The sequence below is a fragment of the Rhinoraja longicauda genome, chromosome 27 (genome assembly GCF_053455715.1).
Source record: "Rhinoraja longicauda isolate Sanriku21f chromosome 27, sRhiLon1.1, whole genome shotgun sequence".
NCBI lineage: Eukaryota > Metazoa > Chordata > Chondrichthyes > Rajiformes > Arhynchobatidae > Rhinoraja > Rhinoraja longicauda.
The window spans coordinates 12,957,623-12,981,959 of NC_135979.1; the positions used below are offsets into that span (position 1 = coordinate 12,957,623).

At 43.8% G+C, this 24,337-nt stretch overlaps 1 protein-coding gene across 3 annotated transcripts in view; it reads right to left on the minus strand.

Moving 5' to 3' along the window:
* Positions 1 to 246: 246 nt before the first annotated feature.
* Positions 247 to 24,337, minus strand: part of ldlrap1b (low density lipoprotein receptor adaptor protein 1b) — a 46,916-nt gene continuing 22,825 nt past the window's right edge. Inside the window, exons 2-11 of one of the 3 annotated variants that reach the window (XM_078423180.1) lie at positions 22,184 to 22,326; positions 18,956 to 19,068; positions 16,782 to 16,814; positions 14,426 to 14,540; positions 13,141 to 13,213; positions 11,451 to 11,543; positions 9,524 to 9,636; positions 7,357 to 7,391; positions 7,203 to 7,234; positions 247 to 4,343 (exon numbers count right to left, since the gene is read on the minus strand). In XM_078423180.1, the coding sequence (XP_078279306.1) occupies positions 4,297 to 4,343; positions 7,203 to 7,234; positions 7,357 to 7,391; positions 9,524 to 9,636; positions 11,451 to 11,543; positions 13,141 to 13,213; positions 14,426 to 14,540; positions 16,782 to 16,814; positions 18,956 to 19,068; positions 22,184 to 22,326 (797 nt within the window). In that variant the 3' untranslated portion in view covers positions 247 to 4,296. The remainder of the gene's footprint in view (positions 4,344 to 7,202; positions 7,235 to 7,356; positions 7,392 to 9,523; positions 9,637 to 11,450; positions 11,544 to 13,140; positions 13,214 to 14,425; positions 14,541 to 16,781; positions 16,815 to 18,955; positions 19,069 to 22,183; positions 22,327 to 24,337) is intronic. The other 2 variants (XM_078423177.1, XM_078423179.1) reach the window with 2 other exon arrangements.

Below are 24,337 nucleotides of genomic sequence, written 5' to 3' on the forward strand. Positions count from 1 at the left end.
AGATGACTAAAAACCAGAGTCTGTAGTTTATATAACCCTCTCCCTAGTAGAGGTTAGAACAGCAACATAAAATCAGAAAATCGAAGGAACATCCAGTATGAATCATGGACCATTTAAACACCAGCTAATCCAATCTAACAAAATGTACACGAGACAGTTTTTTTTACAATATTATCAAACAACCAACTTGGCAGCAGTGAGTTTATTGTGCATTGTGAGACATGGCAACAATGTTATCACCATTCCAAGGTCATATACTGGCTATTGCAAATAACTCAGACAACAGGAATAATTTTAAAAAGTCCACCACTGAACCCACTTTATCAAACATAATCCATTAAAAGTCTATCATAAGATTGGTACAGTTGAGAACCACATTGTGTTTTTTTGGAAATGTCATTTGTAATAAATTAATCACAATAACTGAAGTGGAAATTATTCGATGAAGAAAGATGGTTTGGTCCAGTTATGATGTTGGCCATTTTGTTGCTCCAGATAATTTTTTCTCTTGAACAGTTTGATGAACCAGAATTGCATAGCTACATTATGAAATGTAATCTACTTTGGCTTGCTTGCTCTAGAACAGAAGACAAAGCGGTGAAGTGTCCTTTTCTCCCAATAAGTGCAAAGAAAACAACTTAAAGATGATTTGGATTTATGTATCATTACAAATGCAAGTTGTCTAATTATTCCATTTGCTCTATTAATTTGGGTGCCAATTATCTTTTAACCTCAACAGGATTAGAAAATTATTGACAAATAAAAAACTACCTTCCAAATACAACTCTGTAGAGTATAACTTTTTCTGTATTGTATATGAAGTGGTTTACAACAAAAGTACTCCACTCCACAGACAGTGTCACTTTTGCAGTGTTGCTATTTCTTTTGCATATTTTCAGAAAATGGCTTTCACCAGATGTTTAGTTTAAAGATACAGCATGGAAACAGGCCCTTCGGCCCACCGAGTCCACGCCGACCAGCCATCCCCGCACACTGGCACTATCCTATATACGCTAGGGACAATTTACATTTATAGCAAGCCGATTAACCTGCAAACCTGTACATCTTTGGAGTTTCCCCCTTTGGAGGACACCGAAGATCTTGGAGAAAACCCACGCAGGTCACAGGGAGAACGTACAAACTCCATACAGACAGCACCCGTAGTCCGAATCGTTCCCGGGTCTCCGGCGCTGTAAGGCAGTAGCTCTACCGCTGTGCCGCCCGATTTTTGATCTTCACTTTTAAATAAGTGATAAGCAGATTCTATTACAACAGGAATGAAAAGATTGAAGAATAAATTCTGTTTTCACCCTTCAAACATTTTGGGGGAAATTTTGTTATTCAGCATAAGCTAAGGCGATAAGGAGTTGGAAATGTAATGGGCATGAAATGTTCTTAATAGCATTGCGTAATACATTAGCTATATACACCGATGAGCCAAAACATTATGACCACTGACAGGTGAAGTGAATAACATTGATTATCTTGTTACAAAGGTACCTGTCAAGGGGTGGGATATATTAGGCAACAAGTGAACGTCAGTTTTTGAAGTTGACGTGTTGGATGCAGGAGAAATGGGCAGGAGTAAAGACCTGAGCGACTTTGACAAGGGCCAAATTGTTATGGCCAGACGACTGGGTCAGAGCATCTCTGAAACGGCAAGGCTTGTGGGGTGCTGCCAGTCAGCAGTGGTGAGTACCTACCGACAGTGGTCCAAGGAGGGACAAACCACAAACCGGCGACAGGGTGTTGGGCGCCCAAGGCTCATCGATGCGCGAGGGCAATGAAGGCTATCCCGTCTGGTCCGAACCGACAGAAGGTCTATTGTGCCACAAGTCACAGAACATTTTAATGTGTCACAATACTCAGTGCATCGCACCCTGCTGATTATGGGGCTGCACAGAGAACCAACAGCATATTAGGCTGGTGGTCGTAATATTTTGGTTCGTCCGGTCATAATGTTTTGGCTCATCGGTGTAATACACAAAAGGAAAAACAAAATATGGTTATAAAAAACCTTCTGGAAACACTCAGCAGAGAGAAATAGAATCGTTTTGTCAGTTTGGAAGCACAGTCAGGAATGAATGCAATTAGTTGTATGTTGCAAATACATGGGGATGGATGGGTAGGTCAAAGGGAATCTCTGATAGGACAAAGCCAGGATTGCCATGGAAGTGTGTGGTAGATGCAAGTTAATGCAAGTAGGAACTTAGTGGGTCAGGCAGCATCTGGAGAGGGAATGGACAGGTGGCGTTTCTGGTCAGGACTAATCTTCAGACCCAACCGGAATTATCACCTGTCCATTGCTCAAGATTCCAGCACCTGCAGTTCCTTGTATGAAGTCATTGGGTTGATAGGTGGATGAAGTCTTTGGGTTGATAGGTTAATGAAAATGTTCAAAAACAACTCAAACAATGGAAAGTAAACGCAATAAAGTTCTAAACTGGAGAAAATGCCCAGGACAACATCAGTCTGTCTTTTCCTATGCTGGGAAAAATTGAGGTAATGATAGGTTTCAGTTTATTATTGTTATGTGCACTGAGGTACAATGAAAAGTTTGTTCTGCATGCTATCCAAACAGATCAGATACTATACATAAATACAATCAAGTCAAACTTGACTATAATAGATAGAAGATACAGAGTGCAGAATATAACTAGAGAAGAGATTTAAAAGAGTGGAGTGATTGAATCAGATGATGGTAGTTCCTTTTCTGGGAAGAGCACACAAAGAGTTGCTGAACTCTGGCATAATCTTGCTGGAATATTTCCTACAGCAGAACTGACCAGTTCTGATGCAACGTAAAAAGGCAAGTAAGTTATCCAAAGTTGCAGAACTCAATATTGACACCAAACTGAAGATGAAAGTTGAGGTGCAGTATCTCAAGCTTCAGTTGGGCTTTGTTAAAGTTGTACAAGAGGCCAAAGGCAAACAAATCAATGGGAACAGGAAGGAAAATTAAAGTGGCAGGCAATAGGAAGTTCAGGGTTATCCATTTACATTGAGCACAGGTGTACCACATTGTACCTTCGGTGCCTCCACTGTCAAGGATACCATGTTTTGATGAATGAAATAAGACTACATTGGAGCGGAAGTGAATTGTTGCTTCACCTGGAAGGACTGTTTGCATCCCTTGATGATGGGGAGGCAAGAGGTAAAAGGACAGGTACTGTATCTCCTGCGGTTGCACGGGGAATTTGGTTGAATTATAGACAATCAAAGGGGATGGTCACGTTAGAATGCTGAAAGGAAGGCCAGCATTGTGCCTTTCAGTAGAAAGGTGGCAGAAACTGCCAAGGACGATCAGTTGATGAAGAGGTTTGTGGGATGGAAATTGTGAAGCAAGGAAAATCCATCATTGCTCTGTGCATGAGGAAAAGGGGTAAGAGCAAAGATGTGGGAAATGTACAAAATGTGGTCATGGGAGATGTCATCCATGGTAGAAGGGAAGCCAGGAAGAAGGAAGAACTCCATTGAAAGTCCCATCATCTGAGCTCATACAATGCAGACCCAAGTCAAGAGAGAGAAGCCATCACCTGAAACCACGGCCATTTCTCTTTCCATGGATACCGCCTGACCTGCTGAGTGTTTCCAGCACCTGCTAATTTCTTTTCAGATTTCCAGCATCTGCAATACTTTTCTTCTTACTTTTCCTAACATCTTTAGTGATAAGATTAGACCTGAAAGGTTACAAAAATAGTTACCAAGTGCGAATCTGTGCTACTTTAGTTACTGAGGTGAACAATCCAAGTGAAAATAACATGCTTGTTCATTTAGTGAGAATAATTATTGTAAAACGGCATTTTATAAGTGGTTAATATTTACTGCAAGTCATTTATCTACATGTAGTCTTTTATGAAATTTATTTTCACCAGTAACTTTTCAAATGCATAGGCAACGTACATCCTAATTAACACCAACCAAGGATGGAATGTGAGATACTGGTTGAAATGGGTTGATTTCAAGGCCGTTTGGTAGCTTTGGTCTGGACATCTTTAAAGGCAGCAGCACAAGATTGAGAAGATGAATCCTCTGTTTCAGTCCTGCAACAACACAGTCACTCAAATCAAAGTTCCTTTCCATAAATGACCCTTCAAGTATTCGTCTTACAGTCAGAAGGGGGCTGAGCTTAGTCTCACACAGGGAGGTCAGTTCCACTTTTGGGCCAAGCCAAATGTTCTCCATGGCCCTCGAGGTATCAGAGCCCAAACAGGTCATCTTTTTCAGTGACTCCAACGTCACTTTTTTCCCAGTCCGTTGGAGTTAAACGCTCTTCTGCCTGCATGTCCTGGGGGCTCATCCCGATGTCCAGAAACTGAGGGTTTGTTCGAGACTGAGCCAGCCTGAAAGACAAAGGTGGGAACGGATCAGGATTTCACATCTCTCGCCATGACACAAAAAAATGACCAAGGTACAGAAATGTTCATTGGTTTCGAAGAAAACTACCACCATCGGCAGTCGCGGTTGCAACAGCAAATCACAAAACAATTGCAGGCTCTCCACCAGGGAGTCCAGCACATCACAACTCAAAAGCAGGTATCACAAAATGCTGGAGTGACTCTGCAGGTCAGGCAGCATCTCTGGAGAGAAGGAATGGGTGACGTTTCGGGTCGAGACCCTTCTTCAGACTGAACTCAAAAGCATGTCAACACAAGGAACTGTGAATTCTGGAATCTTCAGCAAAACGACAAAGTGCTGGAGTAACTCAGCATGTCAGCCAGCAACCCAAGAGCATTTTTGGCATCTAGCATTGATAGGTTGCCATCTACTGGAGTTTTCACTCATTTACCTAATGATGTATATCTGCCAATTTGTGGATTGGCAGATTTTGAAGACAATTTTGTACTCTATGCTCAAGACAATTTTGAACATTGATGAGTACAACACAAGAACAGGCCCATATGATGAAAAGTTAAACTATTTCCCTCTGCCTGCATATGGGTCCATATCCCTCCATTCCCTGCATATCCATGTACTTATCCAAATGCCTGTTAAACATTATCGTGCATGCTTTCACCACCACACTTGGCAACGCTCTCCATGTGTCCACCACTCTGTAAAAAAACCTACCGACACATCTCTTTTAAACTTTCCCCCTGATCGTAAACCTATACCCTCCAGTCTTCACCATTTTCACACTGGGGAAAGTTGTTCTGACTGGCCATTCTATCCACGCCGCTCATCATTTTGCAAACCTCTATCAGATCCATGTTTCTCAGCCTGACACTCCAGAGAAAACAATGCAACTTTGTCCAACCTTATATCTGAATAGCCTCTCATCCAGCCAGCATTTTGGTAGACCTTTCCGGCAACTATCCAGAGCCTCTAGATCTTTCCTGTGATGGGGTGGTAGGAACCGCACACAATCCTCCAAATGCGACTTACCAAAGTTTTATAGAGGTGCATGACTTTCTTACCTTTTTACTCAATACCTCAACCGATGAAGGGAAGCTTACCAGATGCCTTCTTTAACATGCTGTCTATTTGCGTTGCCACTTTCTGGGAGCCATGGACCTGGGTCCCAAGATCCCTTCGTACTCCAATGCTGTTAAGAGTCTTGCCATTGACTGTATACTTTCCCCTAACATTCAACTGCCAAAAGAGCAACAGTTCACACTTGCTCAAATTAAACTCCATCTCCCATTTCTGCACCCATATCTGCAACGGATCTATGCACTGCATTGAAATGGCAAATGTTATAGAATAGAAGGAAGGGAATACAATTGAAAGCAGTGGAATATCAAGCAAATAGGCAACCCAATAAAACAATGAAAAATGCATTGCTTCCTCGTGTCATAACAATAACAACTATTTTGGCACATTGTCACCAAAAGCACAGCTCTTTTTACACAGGTATTTAATATATTGGAGACACAAGAGTCAGAATCATACAGTCATAGTGTCATGGTCATACAGCATGGAAACAGGCCCTTCAGCCCAACTTGCCCATGCCAGCCAGGATGCCTCATCTTCACTAGTCCACATTTAGTCCATATCCCTCTAAACCTTTTCTATCCAATGTATCTGTCCAAATGTTTTTGAAATGTTGCCTCAATTACCTCCTGTGGCAGCTCGTTTCATGTTCTCACCACCCTCTGTGTGAGAAAGTTGCCACTCAAGCTGATATAAAATATTTCTCCTCTCACCTTGAACATGTCCTCTGATTCTTGATTCACATACTCTGGATAAAAAAATCTGTGCATTCACCCTATCTATTCCCCTCATACACCTCTACAAGATCACCCATCATCCTTCTGCACTCCACGGAATAAAGTCCTAACCTGCCTAACGTCCCCCTTAAACCTATGCAAAAGAGTGATCAACATTGTACCCAGTTTCTTCTGTTTGCATTTTAAAATCTAACTTGCCTGCTTCCTCTGCTGCTAAATACTGCCATAATGTTGTTACACTACAATTACTGCACAAGTAAAAGCTCCTTTCACTACTTAACAGATACATAGTTATTGCATAGCCGCTGTTCTTAGTTCACTGTTCTTTAACTAAAAATAATGAATGTGCAAGAATCGCAATTTAACTGCCAAGGAGCACGAAAGTTATCCGAACTTGGCAACTGTACACTTTTCAACATCCTCCCCCAACCAACGATGATTTGGATTGCTATCATCAATTCCAAAATGCTGCAGAAACTGGAAATCGAAACGCTGATACAGGTTCAGTGCCGTGTAACACTACCTCTGCCTCGCCATCCGTAGACACTGAAAACACTGCAAGACTGGCAGAGTCTTTGTAAGAAACAACATTTCGTGCGAAACGGCAAATCAACAGAATCACGACAAAAATAAGAAAGACCATACGTCAGGAACGCGCGTTCACATTTTTGTTACTATCGATACAGATGATGCATTCTCAATTTATTTAGCTCTAGATTTACTAATGACATATTTTCAGGCAAAAGAAGAAAAGTCATGCTCAATGCATTCCCAAATGCACAATGAATGACGTGGTGGCGAAGAGGATTTTTCAATGCAAAATAAATAGTCACAAAGATGTGGCACATTCTCTCTGCACAACATGATTCCCCTAGTCTGATTGGCAACAGGCAATTAAACTCAGCAGGGTGAAACCCGAGTCAAGTGAACCGGAATTCTGGTGCGTACATTTGTCGTTACACTCCGTGCAGAGATGAGGTGACACAGAGTTGGTTGACTGAGAGTTTCAAAGCATGCATTCACAGCAATTACCTTTAGCCGAGTTAAAGCTGTCCGACTTGCAGCTTGGAAAAGTCAAAAGGAGAGATGAGGTGGGCACATGGCAAGATCATTTTGGTCAACCTGTGCTGCCCCGTCAGACATTTCACACAGAGGGTAGAAATATTAACAGCAAAAGGGAACTAACCTTGCAAAAGCTTCATCCAGATCATCATTTATTTCCTGAAAATAAAACAAAAATATAATTTTTATACAAATCTATTCAACTAATGGAATAAAAAAGAACCGTTGATGCTGGTTGATACCAAAGATAGACACAAAATGTTAGAGTAACTGGAGAAGAGTAGAATCCAACGATCTGCCTATCTGGGATCCCTTTCGCCCGAGGTCATCTGAGGCCAGCTGTAATTCGTTCTGCCTCTTTTCCCTTCCAGTTTTTCATCCCCCCCCCCTCCTCCCTCCGTCCCTACTACAATCCATCTGTAGAAGGGTCCCGACCCGAAACATCACCTATCCATTTTGTCCATACATGCTGTTGACCCGTTGAGTTACTCCAGCATTTTGTGTCTAGCTCAGGGATTCAAATAAAGGACCACATTTAAACTAGGAGGGTTGGCAACGTAGCACAAGTTGTGGGACGTGACGGCGTGTGCAGGAGAGGAAATAATAACAAGTACGTATCTGAAGGAAGTAGCCGACAGTTTCAGGGACAACGGTGTAAACTGAACACAAAGCCACCCTGGGGATAAGGGTTCGGATACGTACTCAGCTGTGTTATAATGGCAGGATCGACATTGTGGTGCCCCGGTAGAGTTGCTGCCTTACAGTGCCAGAGACCCGGGTTCGATCCTGTCTACCGGTGCTGTCTGTACAGAGTTTTATGTTCTCCCTATGACCGTGTGGGCTTTCTCCGGGTGCTCCCATTTCCACCCACACTCCAACGATGTACAGGTTTGCAGGCAAATTGGCTTCTGTAAAATTGAACATTGGCCCTAGTGTGTCGGATAATGTTCGTGTACGGGGTGAACGCTGGTTGGCGTGGACTCGGTGGGTCGATGGGCCTGTTTCTGCACGGTATCTCTAAAGTCTAAGGTATTGGGTGGGTGGGAGTATCCGACAAGCCAAACTGATCGACATGCAGGTGTGGAGTGCATGAAAGCAGACTGCAGTGATGGTGGAGGCTCTGAGAACAGACAGCATAATCGCTCCCAAACCTCAAATTCTTCCCCCCTCCCCCCCAACACTTTACTCTTCTCACTTAACCCATGATGTATCCCCAGGTCTGGGAAAACTGGCTGCTCAGAGTGAAATTCTCAAAGCAGGCACTTCATGACCAATTCCGTTAGAATGCAACATATTACATTATAAATGCTAATCTGCCCTTGGGAGCAGCTTGGCTCGTCTCATTTGCCTCCGTAAAACTCAGCAAGCTGGTTCTAAGGTGCCAACTGCTGAGAATTCCACCCCATTTACACTCCAGGTGCTCGTTCACTGGGTTAAAACTTTCCTTTCTGTTGCTGTTTCAGGATCATATGAACCCTACAGATATTTTTTCATATTTCAGATACAGCGCGGAAACAGGCCTTTTTGGCCCACCAAGTCCGCGCCGCCCAGCGATCCCCGCACATTAACACTATCCTACACACACTAGGGACAATTTTTACATTTACCCAGTCAATTAACCTACATACCTGTACGTCTTTGGAGTGTGGGAGGAAACCGAAGATCTCGGAGAAAACCCACGCAGGTCACGGGGAGAACGTACAAACTCCTTACAGTACAGCACCCGTAGTCAGGATTGAACCCGAGTCTCCGACGCTGCATTCGCTGTAAAGCAGCAACTCTACCGTTGCGCCACCGTGCCGCCCACGGAAAGGGGATCTACCTCGACACCACCGAGGAATACTATCAGGATTGACGGAAACGTGTCCAAGGGTTGCACCCAAAGCACACCTGGTCAGCTGGATTCTTACTGTCCTATACAATCTGATGCAAGGATTTTAATCGATGCGCAAGCTGTTTTTATGAAAATGAAGCAAGATTTCTACAATTACAGAAACAATGAACTGCAGACGCTGGTTAATACACAAAAGGACACAAAGTGCTGGAGTAACTCAGCAGGTCAGGCAGCATCTCTGGAGAACATGCATAGGTGACGTTTCGGGTTGAGATCTCAATTAGGGTCTCGACCTGTAACGAGAGTCTGAAGAAGGGTCTCGATCCGAAACGTCACCTATCCATGTTCTCCAAGGATGCGACTTGGCACGCTGAGTTAGTCCAGCACTTTGTGTCCCTTTCTACAACTATAGGTTAATTAATAACAATGCTTTCTTGCTCGGTACTAGTGTTCTTACCCACACAAGGTTGTCATTGACAGAGTAATTTTTATCTGCATCGGACAGCTCTCTTCTACGATTTGCAGGTCTTGCTCCTTCTGTTAAATCCAACAAATCCCCTGTGGCTACTTCTGTAGAGAAGTTAAAAAAGATAATTAATTTGTTATTTATTACCAAATAGTCCAGCTGCAACAGGAATCAAAAGATGAGACTCTGTGCACAGAATCTCAACACCGACCTTCCTAGTTCCCTCTCTCACCTTGGAAAGATTGCCAGACAAAGAATGCAACTGTGAACACCGCTGCAAAGCAGCTCAACCACAGACAAGAACATTTTCACATCCAAAGTTTAAATTAATTGTGCGCAAAAGAATTCACACCTCCCTCAATCAGCCCAGTATCTACCCAGTTCAATGGTTGTGAACAGGATCAGTTTTACTGCCAAACATCTGCCGAAGGATCAATATCTTCAACAACCAGCACCTCAATGAAGTCTATTCCTCGAACAACTCCAAGACACAGAAGCACAGATGGAGCACACAAAACGATTTTTTTTTTTGTTGAGATAAAGTCTCTGTTAAACTACATAGCTCAAATAAAGTTACTGAAAGAAATCTGGCCTGATTCATCCTTTTTCAGGAGGATCCAAAATTCAGGTACACATCCACAAATGCAGTGTCATTTCCTGTGCGGTGGAGCGTAAGTTCAAAGTTTTATGACCTTCGGGCTCCAAAGCATCTTGCATATGCTGCAATTATTGCACACGATCTGCTTCTAAGCCAGAGAAAGTGGGATATTATAGAACTAGTTTAGGTTGGTTTAGAGATACAACATGGAAACAGGCCCTTCGGCCCACCGAGTCTGCGCTGGCCAATGATCACACCGTACACTGGCACTATCAACACAAGGGGCAATTTGCAGAGTTAATTAACCTACAAACTTGCATATCTTTGGAATGTGGGAGGAAACCAGAGCACCTGGAGAAAATCCACACGGTCACAGGTAGAACATTCAAGCTCTGTACAGACAGCACACAGTCAGGATCGAACCCGAGTCTCTGGCGCTGCAAGGCAGCAACTCTACCGTTGCGTCACCCAAAACGTGTACAGGTTTTGGACTCAGTGGGGCATAGGGCCCTTTTCCATGCTGTATCAGATGGTGCCATCAGCCTCGCCAACGGTCTGTCTGATTTTCGTCTTTTTTGTTATTTTTAGTGTGTTTTTAAAAGTATGTGTTAATGTTCTCTGGTTTGTTTTATGTGGGGGGGTCGGTGGAAACTTTTTTTCAATCTCTTACCTTGCCAGAGATGGGATTTTTTTTCTGGGTCGTATCACCGGTCGCTCTGATGCCTAACATCATGGAGCTGGCGGCCTTGCTCGAGACTGACGTGGAGCCCCACCACGGGGCCGTGGACTTACCATCGGAGTCTGCAATCCCTTGCCTGGGATCGACGCTCCAACCGCGGCCTGCGGATTTCACCATCGAGGAGTTCGCAGTCTCGGGTAGAGACTGATGTCGGGAAGCTCCAAAGTTGCAGGAGGCTCGACCAACCCCGACCCGGGGTCCGATCGCCCGGCACAGGGGAGCTGATATCCCCCCAATGCGGGCGTTTGATCGCCCCGATACGGAGTGCCCGACCAACGGCTACGGGAGCCAAGATCGTCCCGTCAATGGAAGGCTCGAGGCCCCCGACCGCGGGAGGACAAAGAACGGAAGAGATTGAACTTTTTGTTTTTTTCGCCTTCCATCACAGTGAGGAATGTGGGGGAGTCACTGTGGTGGATGTTTATGTTAAAATGCACTTTGTGTGTTTTGTTGCTTTTTATTGGTATGACTGTATGGCAAATCAAATTCCCCGTATGTTGCAAAATATACAGCAAATAAAGTATGACTATGATTCGTATGATCTCTAAACGAAACCACTTTAAGAAGAAAAATGGCCTCACCGTTTTTGAAATGGTTATTGGTGGATTTTTCCGAACAAGTTTTCCCAGTCGCTCCACTGTCAGCTGACCCAACCACTGCTCTTTTCCCTTTCTCTGCAAAGAGATTAAGTGATCAATTGTACAGGATAACACAAACTTGACACAATAGAAAAGAAACGACTACCTATTTCACCCGTTATAGACATCGTTCTATGGCAGACTCGTTATATTCTCAAGGGCATACCGTGGAAACTTATCACGAGGCACACTAAACAGAACTGCAAATGTACAATTAGAAAATTACAAATATAAATGTTATAATTATAATAACAAGAAATATGCAACGAAACCCAGAAGCAACTCCATCAGGTAATTACCTCAAAGCATCCGACCGGACCTTCAAACTAGTGAAGAGGGAAAAAATAATAATTGAACCAGTTCTATTCTCTCCACTAAAACAAACAGCAAGTTAAAACAATATATTGGAACAAAGGAATAGGCTTGAGCTATAACTTATTGTTCAAGGTTAGTGTACAGCCCATCAATGAAGTGCGGTATCATTAAACCCTGACCTTCAGACGAGGAAAACAATTACAAACAGCAACAAGTCAAAATGTGTGACAAACAAGTCAAAATGTGTGACAAACATGCAAGCTAGCTGGCAAGGGAAAAAAAGCTTTGTTTCCTTAAAGATGCTACCACAAAGTCAATGTCAAAATTTAAAGGATGAAAACTGTCTCCTCGTGGATGGACTTTGTTTTTTTTGGAGGGGGGAGGGGAAGTAAATGGAAATTGTACGACAATCGGTATTTTTTTTACTGACGAGACAAGAGATGATTCATTGCCCCAGGGATGGCAGAATACATTGCATCAGCTGTGGTTACTCAACACCACTGATCACAGGCAGAAGCAGAGTGGGAATATTTTTTGCGGGCCTGTTCATTTTACTCAAAGCATGGATCCACAACTTGGGCAAAATCAGTGACCTAATGGCTCTTACTCCAATTGTTCACTAACCACCTCTCGCAGAGAGAGAAATTATGTGTCAAACTCAAAAATTATTCACACCAGCTTCGAAAGGCAGAGCTGGAGATGGGCAAGACATCATCCTTCATGTATGGGAGGCATCAGAAATTTACTTGCATACAACATCAGGCAGAGTAACACGAGCCTCAGCCTGTTGGGGAACGAACTCCACCAGAGGGCTTTTACACACATGATGAAGGAAGCAGAAATGCTTTGGATTGACTGAAAGATACAGCATGAAAGCAGGTGCTACAAGTCCATGTTGATCATCAATCACCCATTCACACTAGTTCTGTTTCATATCCGTGTATCCCCCATACACTTAGGTTAATTTATAGACACAATTAACCCCTAAACCCACACGTCTTTGGGATGTGGGAGGAAACCGGAGCACCTAGAGGAAGCCCTCAGTCACAGGGACAACGTGCAGACTCCACACAGACAGCACCCGAGGTCAGTATCAAACCCGGGTCTTTGGCACTGTGAGGCAGTGGGTCTGGCAGCTGCAACTCTACAGAAACACTGCAAAAAAACCATATTCCAAATGTGGCAATTACCACAAGGGATGACACAGAATTAAGGGGCGGCTTGTTTTTCAAAACAATTTTGCTGCAAGTATGAGGCAGTTAAATAGGAAAATCAAAAAAATGTCCATTTTCATGATTTAACCCGAAAGTCAACCCACCTTCTTTGGCTGCTTGCCAGAATTCAAAAGCTATTTTGAAAGCTTGCGCCACTGTTAATGTCACTGCTTGAGCCTAGGAGGAGACAACAGATTATTTAGAGACAGGTAGAATTCCCATCCAGAACAGGCAGAATGGATATAAAGAAATCTCTTTGCATTTTCATGACAAACTTTTCAATCTGGCTTTTTTGTGGGTTTGACCAAAAAGAGCAGACAACGTGATCTAAATTTAGCGCTGCTACTTTCTGCCGCATTCAGAACAACCCAGAGTTTTAGATTACAGAGAAAATGTCAGATCTTAACTTGAGATGAACCTAAATTTAATTGTTGATTGGTGATGTCATGACCAATGAAGTGAAAGATAAAATTATTTAAGTTTCATCATTTCACCAGGTTTGCGCTTCAGAGAAAACGGAACCTGAATACAAATAACCTTAGAACCTAGAAAGACAAACATTTCCAATGCGCTTGCACATCATCAGCTGCAGTTTGAGAACTTTTTGCTACTAATGTCAGCATCTGCTACCTCTTTACTGACACACTTTGAAAGGTTCATTAGTGGCAAGCACAGAAATTGATCCGTTCTCAAGGGATCTTCTCTTGATAACAATGTGGTGTCCTTAGACATTCTATACAATTCAATTAAAAATCAAACGAAAAGCTCTGCTACGGTACTGAATCTCCAGAGGACACGGACAATCAGAGAAGATTTGTTTTAAGCTTTTTTTCTCTCAACAGTATCATTCTTAGCTCTTCACCACAGAAACTAACAGCTTGGACAGCAACTGGTGACCTTTGAAACAAACCCGCAATAGGGTTGGAGAAGGGTGGTAGGGTCTGGAGATTGCTTAGAACTGCATATCATATACTATTAGTTAGGGTGAAATTGTGGGCGGCACGGTGGCGCAGCGGTAGAGTTGCTGGCTTACAGCGCCAGAGACCCGGGTTCGATCCAGACTACGGGTGCTGTTTGTACGGAGTTAGTACGTTCTCCCCGTGACCGTGTGGGTTTTCTCTGAGATCTTCGGTTTCCTCCCACACTCCAAAGACGTACAGGTTTGTAGGTTAATTGGCTTGGGTTTGGATGCTTGGTACAAGTGTAAATTGTCCCTAGTGTGTGTAGGATAGTGTTAATGTGCAGGGATCGCTGGTCGGTGCGGATTCGGTGGGCCGAAGGGCCTGTATCCTTGCTGTAAATCTAAACTAAACTAAAAAGTGTAAATATTTATAAACAGGAGCGAGCATGGAAGAAAAGAGGATCATCCATGAGGACACAAGAACTCACCAGTTTTTTCTTTGTACACAGGAAGGCATGGCATTCCAACGTCTCGTTCAACTGGCTCTGAGCAATGTAGGCAAACACTTTATCATGTACTTTGTCTGCTGTACAATAGGATATCCTGTTTTTTACAAAAAAAATTTTAAGAGAAAGGGTTAGAAGGCAAATTTAAGACAAACAATGAAATAACAAGTGAAATGAAAAGTGAATTAGATGGGAATCATGTGCAGGAAAAGTCACCCATTCCTTCTCTCCAGGGATGCTGCCTGTCCCACTGAGTTACTCCAGCATTGTGTGTCTATAAAGGAACCATGTCTTGGTTTGCAATGTCCAGGTCACCAAACATCCTCTCATACCAGACTGAGCCCTTGCCCACAATCAATTATCTATTGCATTTTACTAAGTTATCCAACTCATTCAGAGACAGCTCCATGGTAACTTGAACACTACGTTCTTTGCAGTGGAAGTTGATTAAAGAGGGAAAGCTGACTTGGTGGGGAATGGGGGACTGGGGGGTGGGCGAGAGCAGGAGGGGAAGGGGGTGACGATCAGGGCTGTTGGCGGTGGGAAGAGCAGGCCGAGGGATGAAACCTGCTGGGAAATATCAGAGAGGGGATGAGGTGCAACGGATCAGGGGAGCAGCACCTGTGGCTATTTAGATAAGACGTTTCTCAAGATGGAAACTGCAGGCCCACATTTCAGGTGCCCCGTGACTCCGCCAGTATGACGAAAATGTATGGGGGAAAACGCCTCTTGTAATCTACAGAGAAGCTGCATTTATTTAGCGCCTCTCGTGATATCCCAAAGTCCTTCACGACAAAGCAGTATTGAAGTGTAGTCACCGTTGTAGAAAACACAGCAGCATCAAGTTTGTAGAAACAAGGAACTGCAGATGCTGGTTTACAACAAAAAAATAGACAAAGTGCTGGAGTAACTCAGGGGGCCAGGCAGTGTCTCTGGAGAACATGGATAGGAGGCGGAAGGTGATAGAACATGGAAACATCACCTACACATGTTCTCCAGGGATGCTGCCAGATCCTCTGAGTTACTCCAGCATTTGGTGTCTTATTTTTAAAATCATCAAGTGTGCTCTTTCTCCTTGTCCTTACAAGAACTATGTTTGCCTGCCAGCCTTCTTTCTCTCCCTTTCTTTGTATAGTCTGGGTATGTCCCAGTAGGTTAAGCCGATAATAGCAACAAATTACATAGCCGTAGCAGCTCAATCTGGTCCCACCAACAACACTCTATCGGAGAAGCTCCCTTTGATCCACCCACACCGCTGTTAGCCAGACTAACACGTTTCTCTTTTTCTTAGATCTTGCGAAGGGTCCCATTTCTGAAACATTCCCCGTTTCTCAAATGCTGTCTGATCAGCTTTTCTGTTTTTCTCCCCTGCAAACATAACAAGGGGATCACTTGAGTCCACTGTAAAGGGTCGATGGGTCACCTCATCTGAAAAGATCAGATCATAAGGGGTAGGAGCAGAATTAGGCCATTCGGCCCATCAAGTCTACTCCACCATTCAATCATGGCTGATCTATCTCTCCCTCCTAACCCCAGTCTCCTGCCCTCTCACCATAACCTCCAACACCTGTACTAATCAAGGTTCTGTCTATCTCTGCCTTAAATATATTCACCGACTTGGCCTCCCCAGCTGTTCAGATGGAAGAACAATGTCTAAATGAGCTTGCAGAATGAAGTAATTTGAAGACAAGAGAAAAATTGCAAATTATATAGAAGTAAGGTGCTTGAATAGAATAAGAGGACATAGGTTCAGATGAGGTAGCATATATTTTTTCTCAACAGTGATCAAAATAGAATAAATGTGAATAGGCTAGGAAATACGTGCGGCACGGTGGCACAGTGGTAGAGTTGCTGCCTTACAGCGATTGTAGCACCGGAGACCCGGGTTCGACCCTGTCTACGGGCGCTGTCTGTACAGAGTTTGTACGTTCTCCCCGTGACCTGCGTGGGTTTTCTCCGAGATCTTCGGTTTCCACCCACACTCCAAAAACGTACAGGTTTGTAGGTTAATTGGCTTGGTACAAGTATAAATTGTTCCTAGTGTGTGTAGGATAGTGTTAATGTGCGGGGACCGCTGGTCGGTGTGGACTGGGTGGGCCGAAGGGCCTGTTTCCGCGCTGCATCTCTAAACTAAACTAAAGCTGAGAAAAAAGTGACCAACAATCATTCAAGACCCTACTGAACGCTGCAGTTTTTAGTAGCTGGGGTTGGAGGTAGATGGAAATGTGGTCATTTCTGCCTTGGGGTTAAGATAATTGAATCACTATACCTGCCGCATTCACAGCAACAGAGGCACAAGGGACTACAGATGCTGAAATTTGATGCAAGAAGCCAATACCTGGAGGAACTAGCAGCATCTGTACAGCAGCATCTGTGGGGGGGTAAAAAGAGGGATTGTCAACCTTTCGGGTTTCGACCAGAAATATCGACAATTCCTCTCCCCCTCCCACATATGCTGCTCGTTAACGAATCCCTCCAACAGATTGTTTGCTGCTCATTTATAACACTCTTTCATTCAATGCAAACTCAAGTAAATTCAGAACTTTGGTCTCCATGAATCTAAATCAAATTTTTAGCAGTGTCAATGTGCCTTACAAAAACAGAGGCAAGATGTTTTGGCAATAATCATGTGGTTGAGGGAGTGTTCTGCAAATACAGTACCACATCCTGCCATTGCTGATCGCTATGTGGCATCTTGTTGTTCATGTACTGTCATCTGGCGCGGCATTATTGAGAGGATAAATGACAGCAAGCGCTGGAGTAACACAGTGTGTCTGGAGGACGTGGAGAGATGGGGTTTTGGGTCGGGACTCTTCTTCAGACCAATTGTGGGAGGGGTGGGAGAAAGCTGGGAGGGGTGGGGCAGGACAGAGTCTGGCAGGTATGAGGGAATACCAGTGAGGGGGGGTTTGAAAGGCAGATGGTTGGACAAAGGCCAGAGATGATAAGGCAAAAGGATTGAAGGGCTGTGAATTGTGAAGGTACAGGGAGGGGAGGGGAAGGGGAGAAATAGCTGCAGGTGGGACACAGGGGAAAGAAAGGGGGTGCAGGGAAGTGGGGCGTCTGGTGCACGTGGTTACCTAAAATTGGAGAATTCAAAGTTCGCAATGTTGGGTCGTAAGCGATCCAAGCGCAATACGAGGCTCTGATCCTCCAGTATGCGTGCGTCCTCTCTGGCAATGGTGAGCAAACGAGAGATGCAGTGGGCCTTAGCAGACCTAGTGCAAGTGTTTGGCGAAATGACCACCGATCATCTACGCTTGGTCTGGCCGATGTCCAAGAGGCCACATCAGGAACACCGGATGCAGTAGACGAGGTTACAGGTGTACGTGAACCTCTGCCTCACCTGGAAGGGTTGCTGGGGTCCCTGTACAGAGACAAGGGAGCGGGTATAGGGACAGGTGTTACATCTCCTGCAGTTGCAGAGGAAAGTAAATGGGGAACCAGCCAGCTTGCGTCACCAGTTAAGTGTTGTACAACAGCGCAGTTGGTTGAGTCTCTGCCTCACAGCTCCAGAGGCTCAGTTTCAATTCTGACCTCTGGTGCTGCGATTGTGGAGTTTGCAAGGTGCTCTCTCCCTATGGCCACGTGCATGGCCTGCCGGTGCTCCGGTTTCCTCCCACATCCCAAAACCCCTGCCTGTTTGTAGATTTATTGGATACTGTATATTGCACCTTGTGAGTGCAGATCAATGGTAAAATCTGGGAGGGAATGAATTGAAATGTGAGGTGAATAGGTAATAGCGAAAGTCAGCAGGAAAGTAGGACTGCTCTGAAAACCAGCAAAGACTCCATGGGCACAAAATGGCTCCTTCTGCATTGCAAGGAACAAAAATGAGAACATATTCAATAAAATCTCAGATTTCTCTGCCCGAAGCTGTCTGAAGAAGGTGGTGGAATCTCGTCAGTCAGACAGTGTAGTTTAGTCAGGTAAAAGACACGGCTATTCAAGTTGACAACAGCTGTTCATTCGCGAAATTAGCCTTTAGGCATTTCAATGCACTTAGAACTTAGCTGAGAACGCTGTTGAAACCATGTTGGAAGCTGCAATTAGTTCATGAACAGAATACACAGTTGCTTCTTATTTTGTTTTCAGAAGACACAGCATTCGTAAAGGAGATCGGAAAGGTCAAACATGCTTGTGAAAAGGAAAAGCAATTGCTTTGGCTCTCCCCACACTCTCACCACAACTCCCCTACCCGTGATCACCCAAGATGCTGCCTGACCCGCTGAGCTACTCCAATACTCTGTCTCTTCCCCCCCCCCGACAGGACCGAGAGGATTACCTCTCAAATATCGTTGTGATTCAAGCACATCCCCACAAACTGCTTTTAACACAGCCGTTTTGATGTTGTCTAATTGCATGAAAAGGTCAACAAAACTTGGAAGTAATCTCTTCCCTTTTCAAAGATGACAAAAAACACCATTTAAAAAGAAACGGCAAGCAGCCAGAGTTTGTCAGCAGCGTGCGGTCAATATTTGGGTCACACGATTGAATGGAAGTGCCCCGTACCTGTAGATGGAGACGTTTTCTATTAGTTCATTACTTGTGGCGTTGTGTAGAATTATTCCCCGCGGTGACACATTCAACACCACTTTCGGAAATTTCTTCCCGCTTGCTTTGGCCTATGTGGAATAAAAACTTCCCTTGAAAATACAATTCCCACATATGGGATCAGAGAAGAGCTCTTTGAACAAGTTTAGATATTCCCAGCATGGCTATTCCTGACAGCATTTCAGATTTCTTCAGAAGTTTAGTTTAGAGATACAGCTTGGAAACAGGCCCTTTGGCCCACCGAATCCACGTCGACCATCGATCACCCATACACTAGCTCTATGTTGTCCCACTTAGGTATCCTCCAGACCAAGGGCAATTTACAGAAGCCAATTACCTACAGGCCTGCACGTCTTTGAAATGTAGGATACTGGAGCACCTGTAGAAAGCCAAAGTGGTCAGGAGGAGAACGCACAAACTCCACACAGTCAGCACCTGTGGTCGGGATCAAACCGGGATCGCTGGCGCTCTGAGGCAGCAGCTAGCTCTGCTGTTCAATTCGTTGATTCCAATTAACCGGTGTGTGATTCCAATGCAGAAGTTAATTTTGATATTGATAAACTCAAGTTTCGAATCAGCTAAGATCCGTAAAAAGCAAAAAGGACACTGCAAAAAGAGATTCCGTCCAGAATGACACATCTATTCACTGGCGGCACGCTAGCGCAGCTTAAGGGTGGCACGGTGGTGCAGTGGTAGAGTTGCTGCCTTACAGTGCTTGCAGCGCCCGAGACCCTGGTTCAATCCCGGCTACGGGTGCCATCTGTACGGAGTTTTGTACGTTCTCCCCGTGACTGCGTGGGTTTTCTCCGAGATCTTCAGTTTCCTCCCACACTCCAAGAACATACAGGGTTGTGGGTTAATTGGCTGGTATACATGTAAATTGTCCCAAGTGTGTGCGTGTAGGGTTGTGTTAATGTGTGTGGATCGCTGGTCGGTGCGGACTCAGTGGGCCAAAGGGCCTGTTTCTGCGCTGCATCTCCAAACTAAACTAGACAGCATTACAAGATTTTTTAAAAAGCTACCTAAGGAATACACCAGCACCAAAATTCATGGAAAGTACAGCATAGGAAGAGGCCCTTCAGCCCACAATGTCTCCGCTGAACACGATGCCAAATTAAAGTAATCCCATCTACCCGCAAGGGATTCCCTCTCTCCATTCCCTGTATATTCACGTACCTGTTTAAAAGGTCTTAAACACCATTATCAAATCTGCTTCCACCACTTCCCCCTAGAAACACGCCACTCGGTGTAAAAAAAACATTCCACACATTTCCTTTAAATTTTCCCCTCTCACCTTAAACCTATGCAGTCTAGCTGTTGATATTTCCACCTGGAGGGGGGGGGGGGGGGGGGGGGAGGGGGGAGGGGGGGAAAGGTTCTGACCATTCACCCAATCTATGCCTCTGATCATTTGTTAAACTTCTATCACATCATCTCAGCCTCCAACGCTCCAAAGACAACAATCCATGTTAGTCCAACCTCTCCTGACAGCCAACACACTCCAATCAAAGCAGCATCCTGGTAAACATCTACTGCACTCTCTCCATATCATCCTGCATTGGGGCAATTAGAACTGCAGATAATGCTCCAAACGCAGCCTAACAAAAGATTTATAACATGACATCCTGACTATTATACTCCATGCCTTAACCAATAAAGGCAGGTGTACCATATGCCAACATATGCCAACCATTATGTTGCTATCTTCAAAGAACTATGGACTTGGACCCCAAGATGCCCATGTACTTCACGCCGTTAGTTTCTGCCATTAACTGGATACTTTCCCATGGCATTTCATGTCAAGTATAATACCTCACACATGCCTGGATTTATCTCCATCTGCCATTTTTCCACCCATATCCATAACTAATCTATATCCTGCTGTGCGAAAGGGGTGAGTGGTCTGAAGAAAGGTCTCGACACGAAACGTCACCTATTTCTTTTCTCCAGAGATGATGTCTGACCCACTGAGCTTTGTGTGTCTCTGACTGGTTCAGGAGCCTGATACCAATGAGGAAGAAGCTGTCCTTGAGTCCAGATGTCCAAGCTTTCAAGCCTCTCAGAGAAAAGGGGACGGCAAGGGTGAGAGGCATCATTGACGACCCTTCCAGCCACCCTGATGCTAAGCACCATGAAGATGGACTGGATGAAGGAGATGGCGAACCTGTAATGGACTGGGCTGTCTCTGCAGGTTCAGGCAGTCAGGAGCAGAGCAATCGCCACACCAGACTGAGATGCACCCTGTCACACTACTTTGAATGGAACATCTTTAGAAGTTCGAGGGAATCCTTTTGGACATAACAAATCTTCTCGGATGCTACGAAAACTTTAAGCAGAAATTCTGGGCAAACAGAATATAATTCCGTTTAAATTATTTTTAAACCATTCATTTGGACATTATTTGTAATAATTGGAAGAATTTATTAATTCCACATTTATAATGCAGTTGGGAGAATATAAATACCTCCACTAGATCCATCAATGCTTCTAATTGGTGTAAGTTTTTTTGCATCCAGTAAGTTATGCACCATTAGTATTATAAATAAGGACCATATCCATCAGCTTTTTTAATTCAGTGTCTTTGAGTTTTTAAGAAGATAACTGCAGATGCTGGTACAAATCGAAGGTATTTATTCACAAAATGCTGGAGTAACTCAGCAGGTCAGGCAGCATCTCGGGAGAGAAGGAATGGGTGACGTTTCGGGTCGAGACCCTTCTTCAGATTGAGTTTTTAGTTTAGTTTAGAGATATAGCACAGGAGCAAACCCTTCGGCCCAATGAGTCCACACTGACCAGCGATTCTGCACATTAACACTATCCTACAAACACTAGGGACAATTTACATTTATACTAATCGAATCAGTATAAACCTGTACGTCTTTGGAGTGTGGGGGGAAACTGAAGATCCCAAAGAAAACCCACACGGTCACGGGGAGAACGTACAAACTCCTTACAGACGGCAACCGTGGTCGGGATCAAAACCGGGTCTCTGGCGCTGAAAGCGCTGTAAGGCAGCAACTCTACTGCTGCGCCACCTTGAGTTAGGAGATCTTGTGCAGTCAATACCAGTCCATGTGGGTGTAAACTTGAGTGTGTAAACCTGGCAAAACTCAATGCCTTCTTCTTCCATGTTCCCACAGCCAATTATTCAAAACGTTACTGAAAAAGGCGTAAACCAAACATTACCATAGTAACTATTCGCCGGACAGCGACAGAAGACATATCTTCTCCTTTTGGTTCCTCCACAAGAGTCATGCCAAGATATTTGAGATTAAATATCATTCCTTCCTGCAGCGTTTCTCTCGTATCTGTCCAGTTTTCTGGCAATTCTTGGAGGGGGGAAAAAAAGCAAGAGAAAGAAAGTGAATTAAGAAATGCAAGTTCAAAGTGGCTGTCAGCAAGCAAATCAGATTTCTCCTGCATCCTTTTGTTAAAATCAGTAGCCACAACATTGGATATATGTAGAAAAACAAGGAACCGCAGACGCAAGTTTACACTAAGTTTGGTGTAAACCAGTGTTTGCAGATCCTTGTTTTTCTACATCTAAACACGAAGTGCTGGAGTAACTCAGCGGGTCAGGCAGCATCTCTGGGAAAAAATGATGGGTGACGTTTCAGATCGGGACCCTTCTTCCGATCTTGCTGGAGGACTACCCCAATAATTAAAAAAATACCCTAACACTGTGAGACGACAAGGATTACAGAATTCTCTGCACAAATTATAGTCAGTGGAAGAATATTTTGTACTCATTTGAAAAACCATTGTACTGGAAACTGGTCCCATCACCAGTTCATTACCATTGGACCATTTTATTAATTAACCCATTTGTTAACCATTGTAAAAGCTTTCAAACAAAAAAAAAGCTGTATTGTCCGGGGTAAAGATACTAATACCCCATGCATCAACAGTTTGCACGTAGGTTTTAACTTATTTTCGGTTGAATTGTTTATTCCCCTCCCCCTTGAGATATCGACACCTGTCAGGGCAATATTGTAAAATGCTGCTCGGTTACATTGGCTAAGTAAAGTATCGAAACAAAACCTAAAAATGAGCACAGCTTGCGTGCAACTCACCAACTGCAGTCTATACAGTCTAAAAGTATATACATTCACCCTTACACATCAAAGTCTTAAAACATGTATGTATTTTCTGCAACATGTATGTATGTATGTTCTGCAGTTTATTTTTCACAGCACAATTCTTAATTAGTCGAAGAGGGGCATTTTGGAGTTTGCCAGACATTTTCCCCAATGTATATATTCCTAAATATCATTGTCTATATATAAATAACATTATCAGGAAGAGATGTTCTACAAAAATGAACAATTGATCTCAGCTGATGATAACATTTTAGTCCATTGTATATGTATCATTTTCACCTTTTCCTTCTCTCCTACTAATTAAGATGACAGCAACACACACTCAGTTATGCCTATAATCAGACTGAGAAATTTAGACAACGATAAGCTGGTTTGGAATCAGCATAAATGCCACCTGTACTGGGGAATGTTTCTGTTGATGAAAATTAAAAAGCACCAGAAGTTGAAAATTTGAAACAAAAATAGAAAATGCTGGAGACACTTCATAGGTCAGACAAGGTCTGTAGAAAGAGAAAAAAACCCATTTCAGATCCGGGACCCGAAGGCAGATATTCTCTTTAGAGTGCCATTACTATCTATCTTCATTCTCTGTTGAGTTGTGTTCTCCGGTTGGACCACACACTGATAGTAAACCTACTTGTTGCACTTTAAGAGACAAGTGCAAGTTAACGGATGGCGGTCGAAATGGCAAGATTGCTGCAGCTTTGTTCTCTGCTTAGGGAAGTCCCGACCCCACATTACGATGCATGATTAAATGCTGTTTCATAAATTAAACCCAAATCCACACCACCACCATTCACTACTGTAATACGATATGTACAACATCACATTGCATGTTGACCCAGAGTCTCGACTTCATTCAGTTGTACATTCTGTAGCAAATTGGAATTTCCAGTATTTTTTACCCTATGCTGTTAAGGAAGTGAGAAGGATTTCCCCTATACTTGCTGAGGCAGCATGCAAACTGGTATACTTCTGGTAGTTTTTAGTGTAACATTTTTAGTGTAAAGATGCAGTATCAAAACAGGCCCATCGGCCCACTGAGCCCATGCTGACCACCAATCACCTGTTCACATTAGTACTAAGTTATCCCACTTTTCCCATCCACTCCCAACACGCCAGTGGCAATTTACAGAGGCCAATTAACTTCTGACCCCTACACACGTTTTTAGGATGTGGGAGGAATGCAGAGCACCCGGAGGAAACGCGCACTGTCGCGGGGCGAACGTGCAAACTCCTC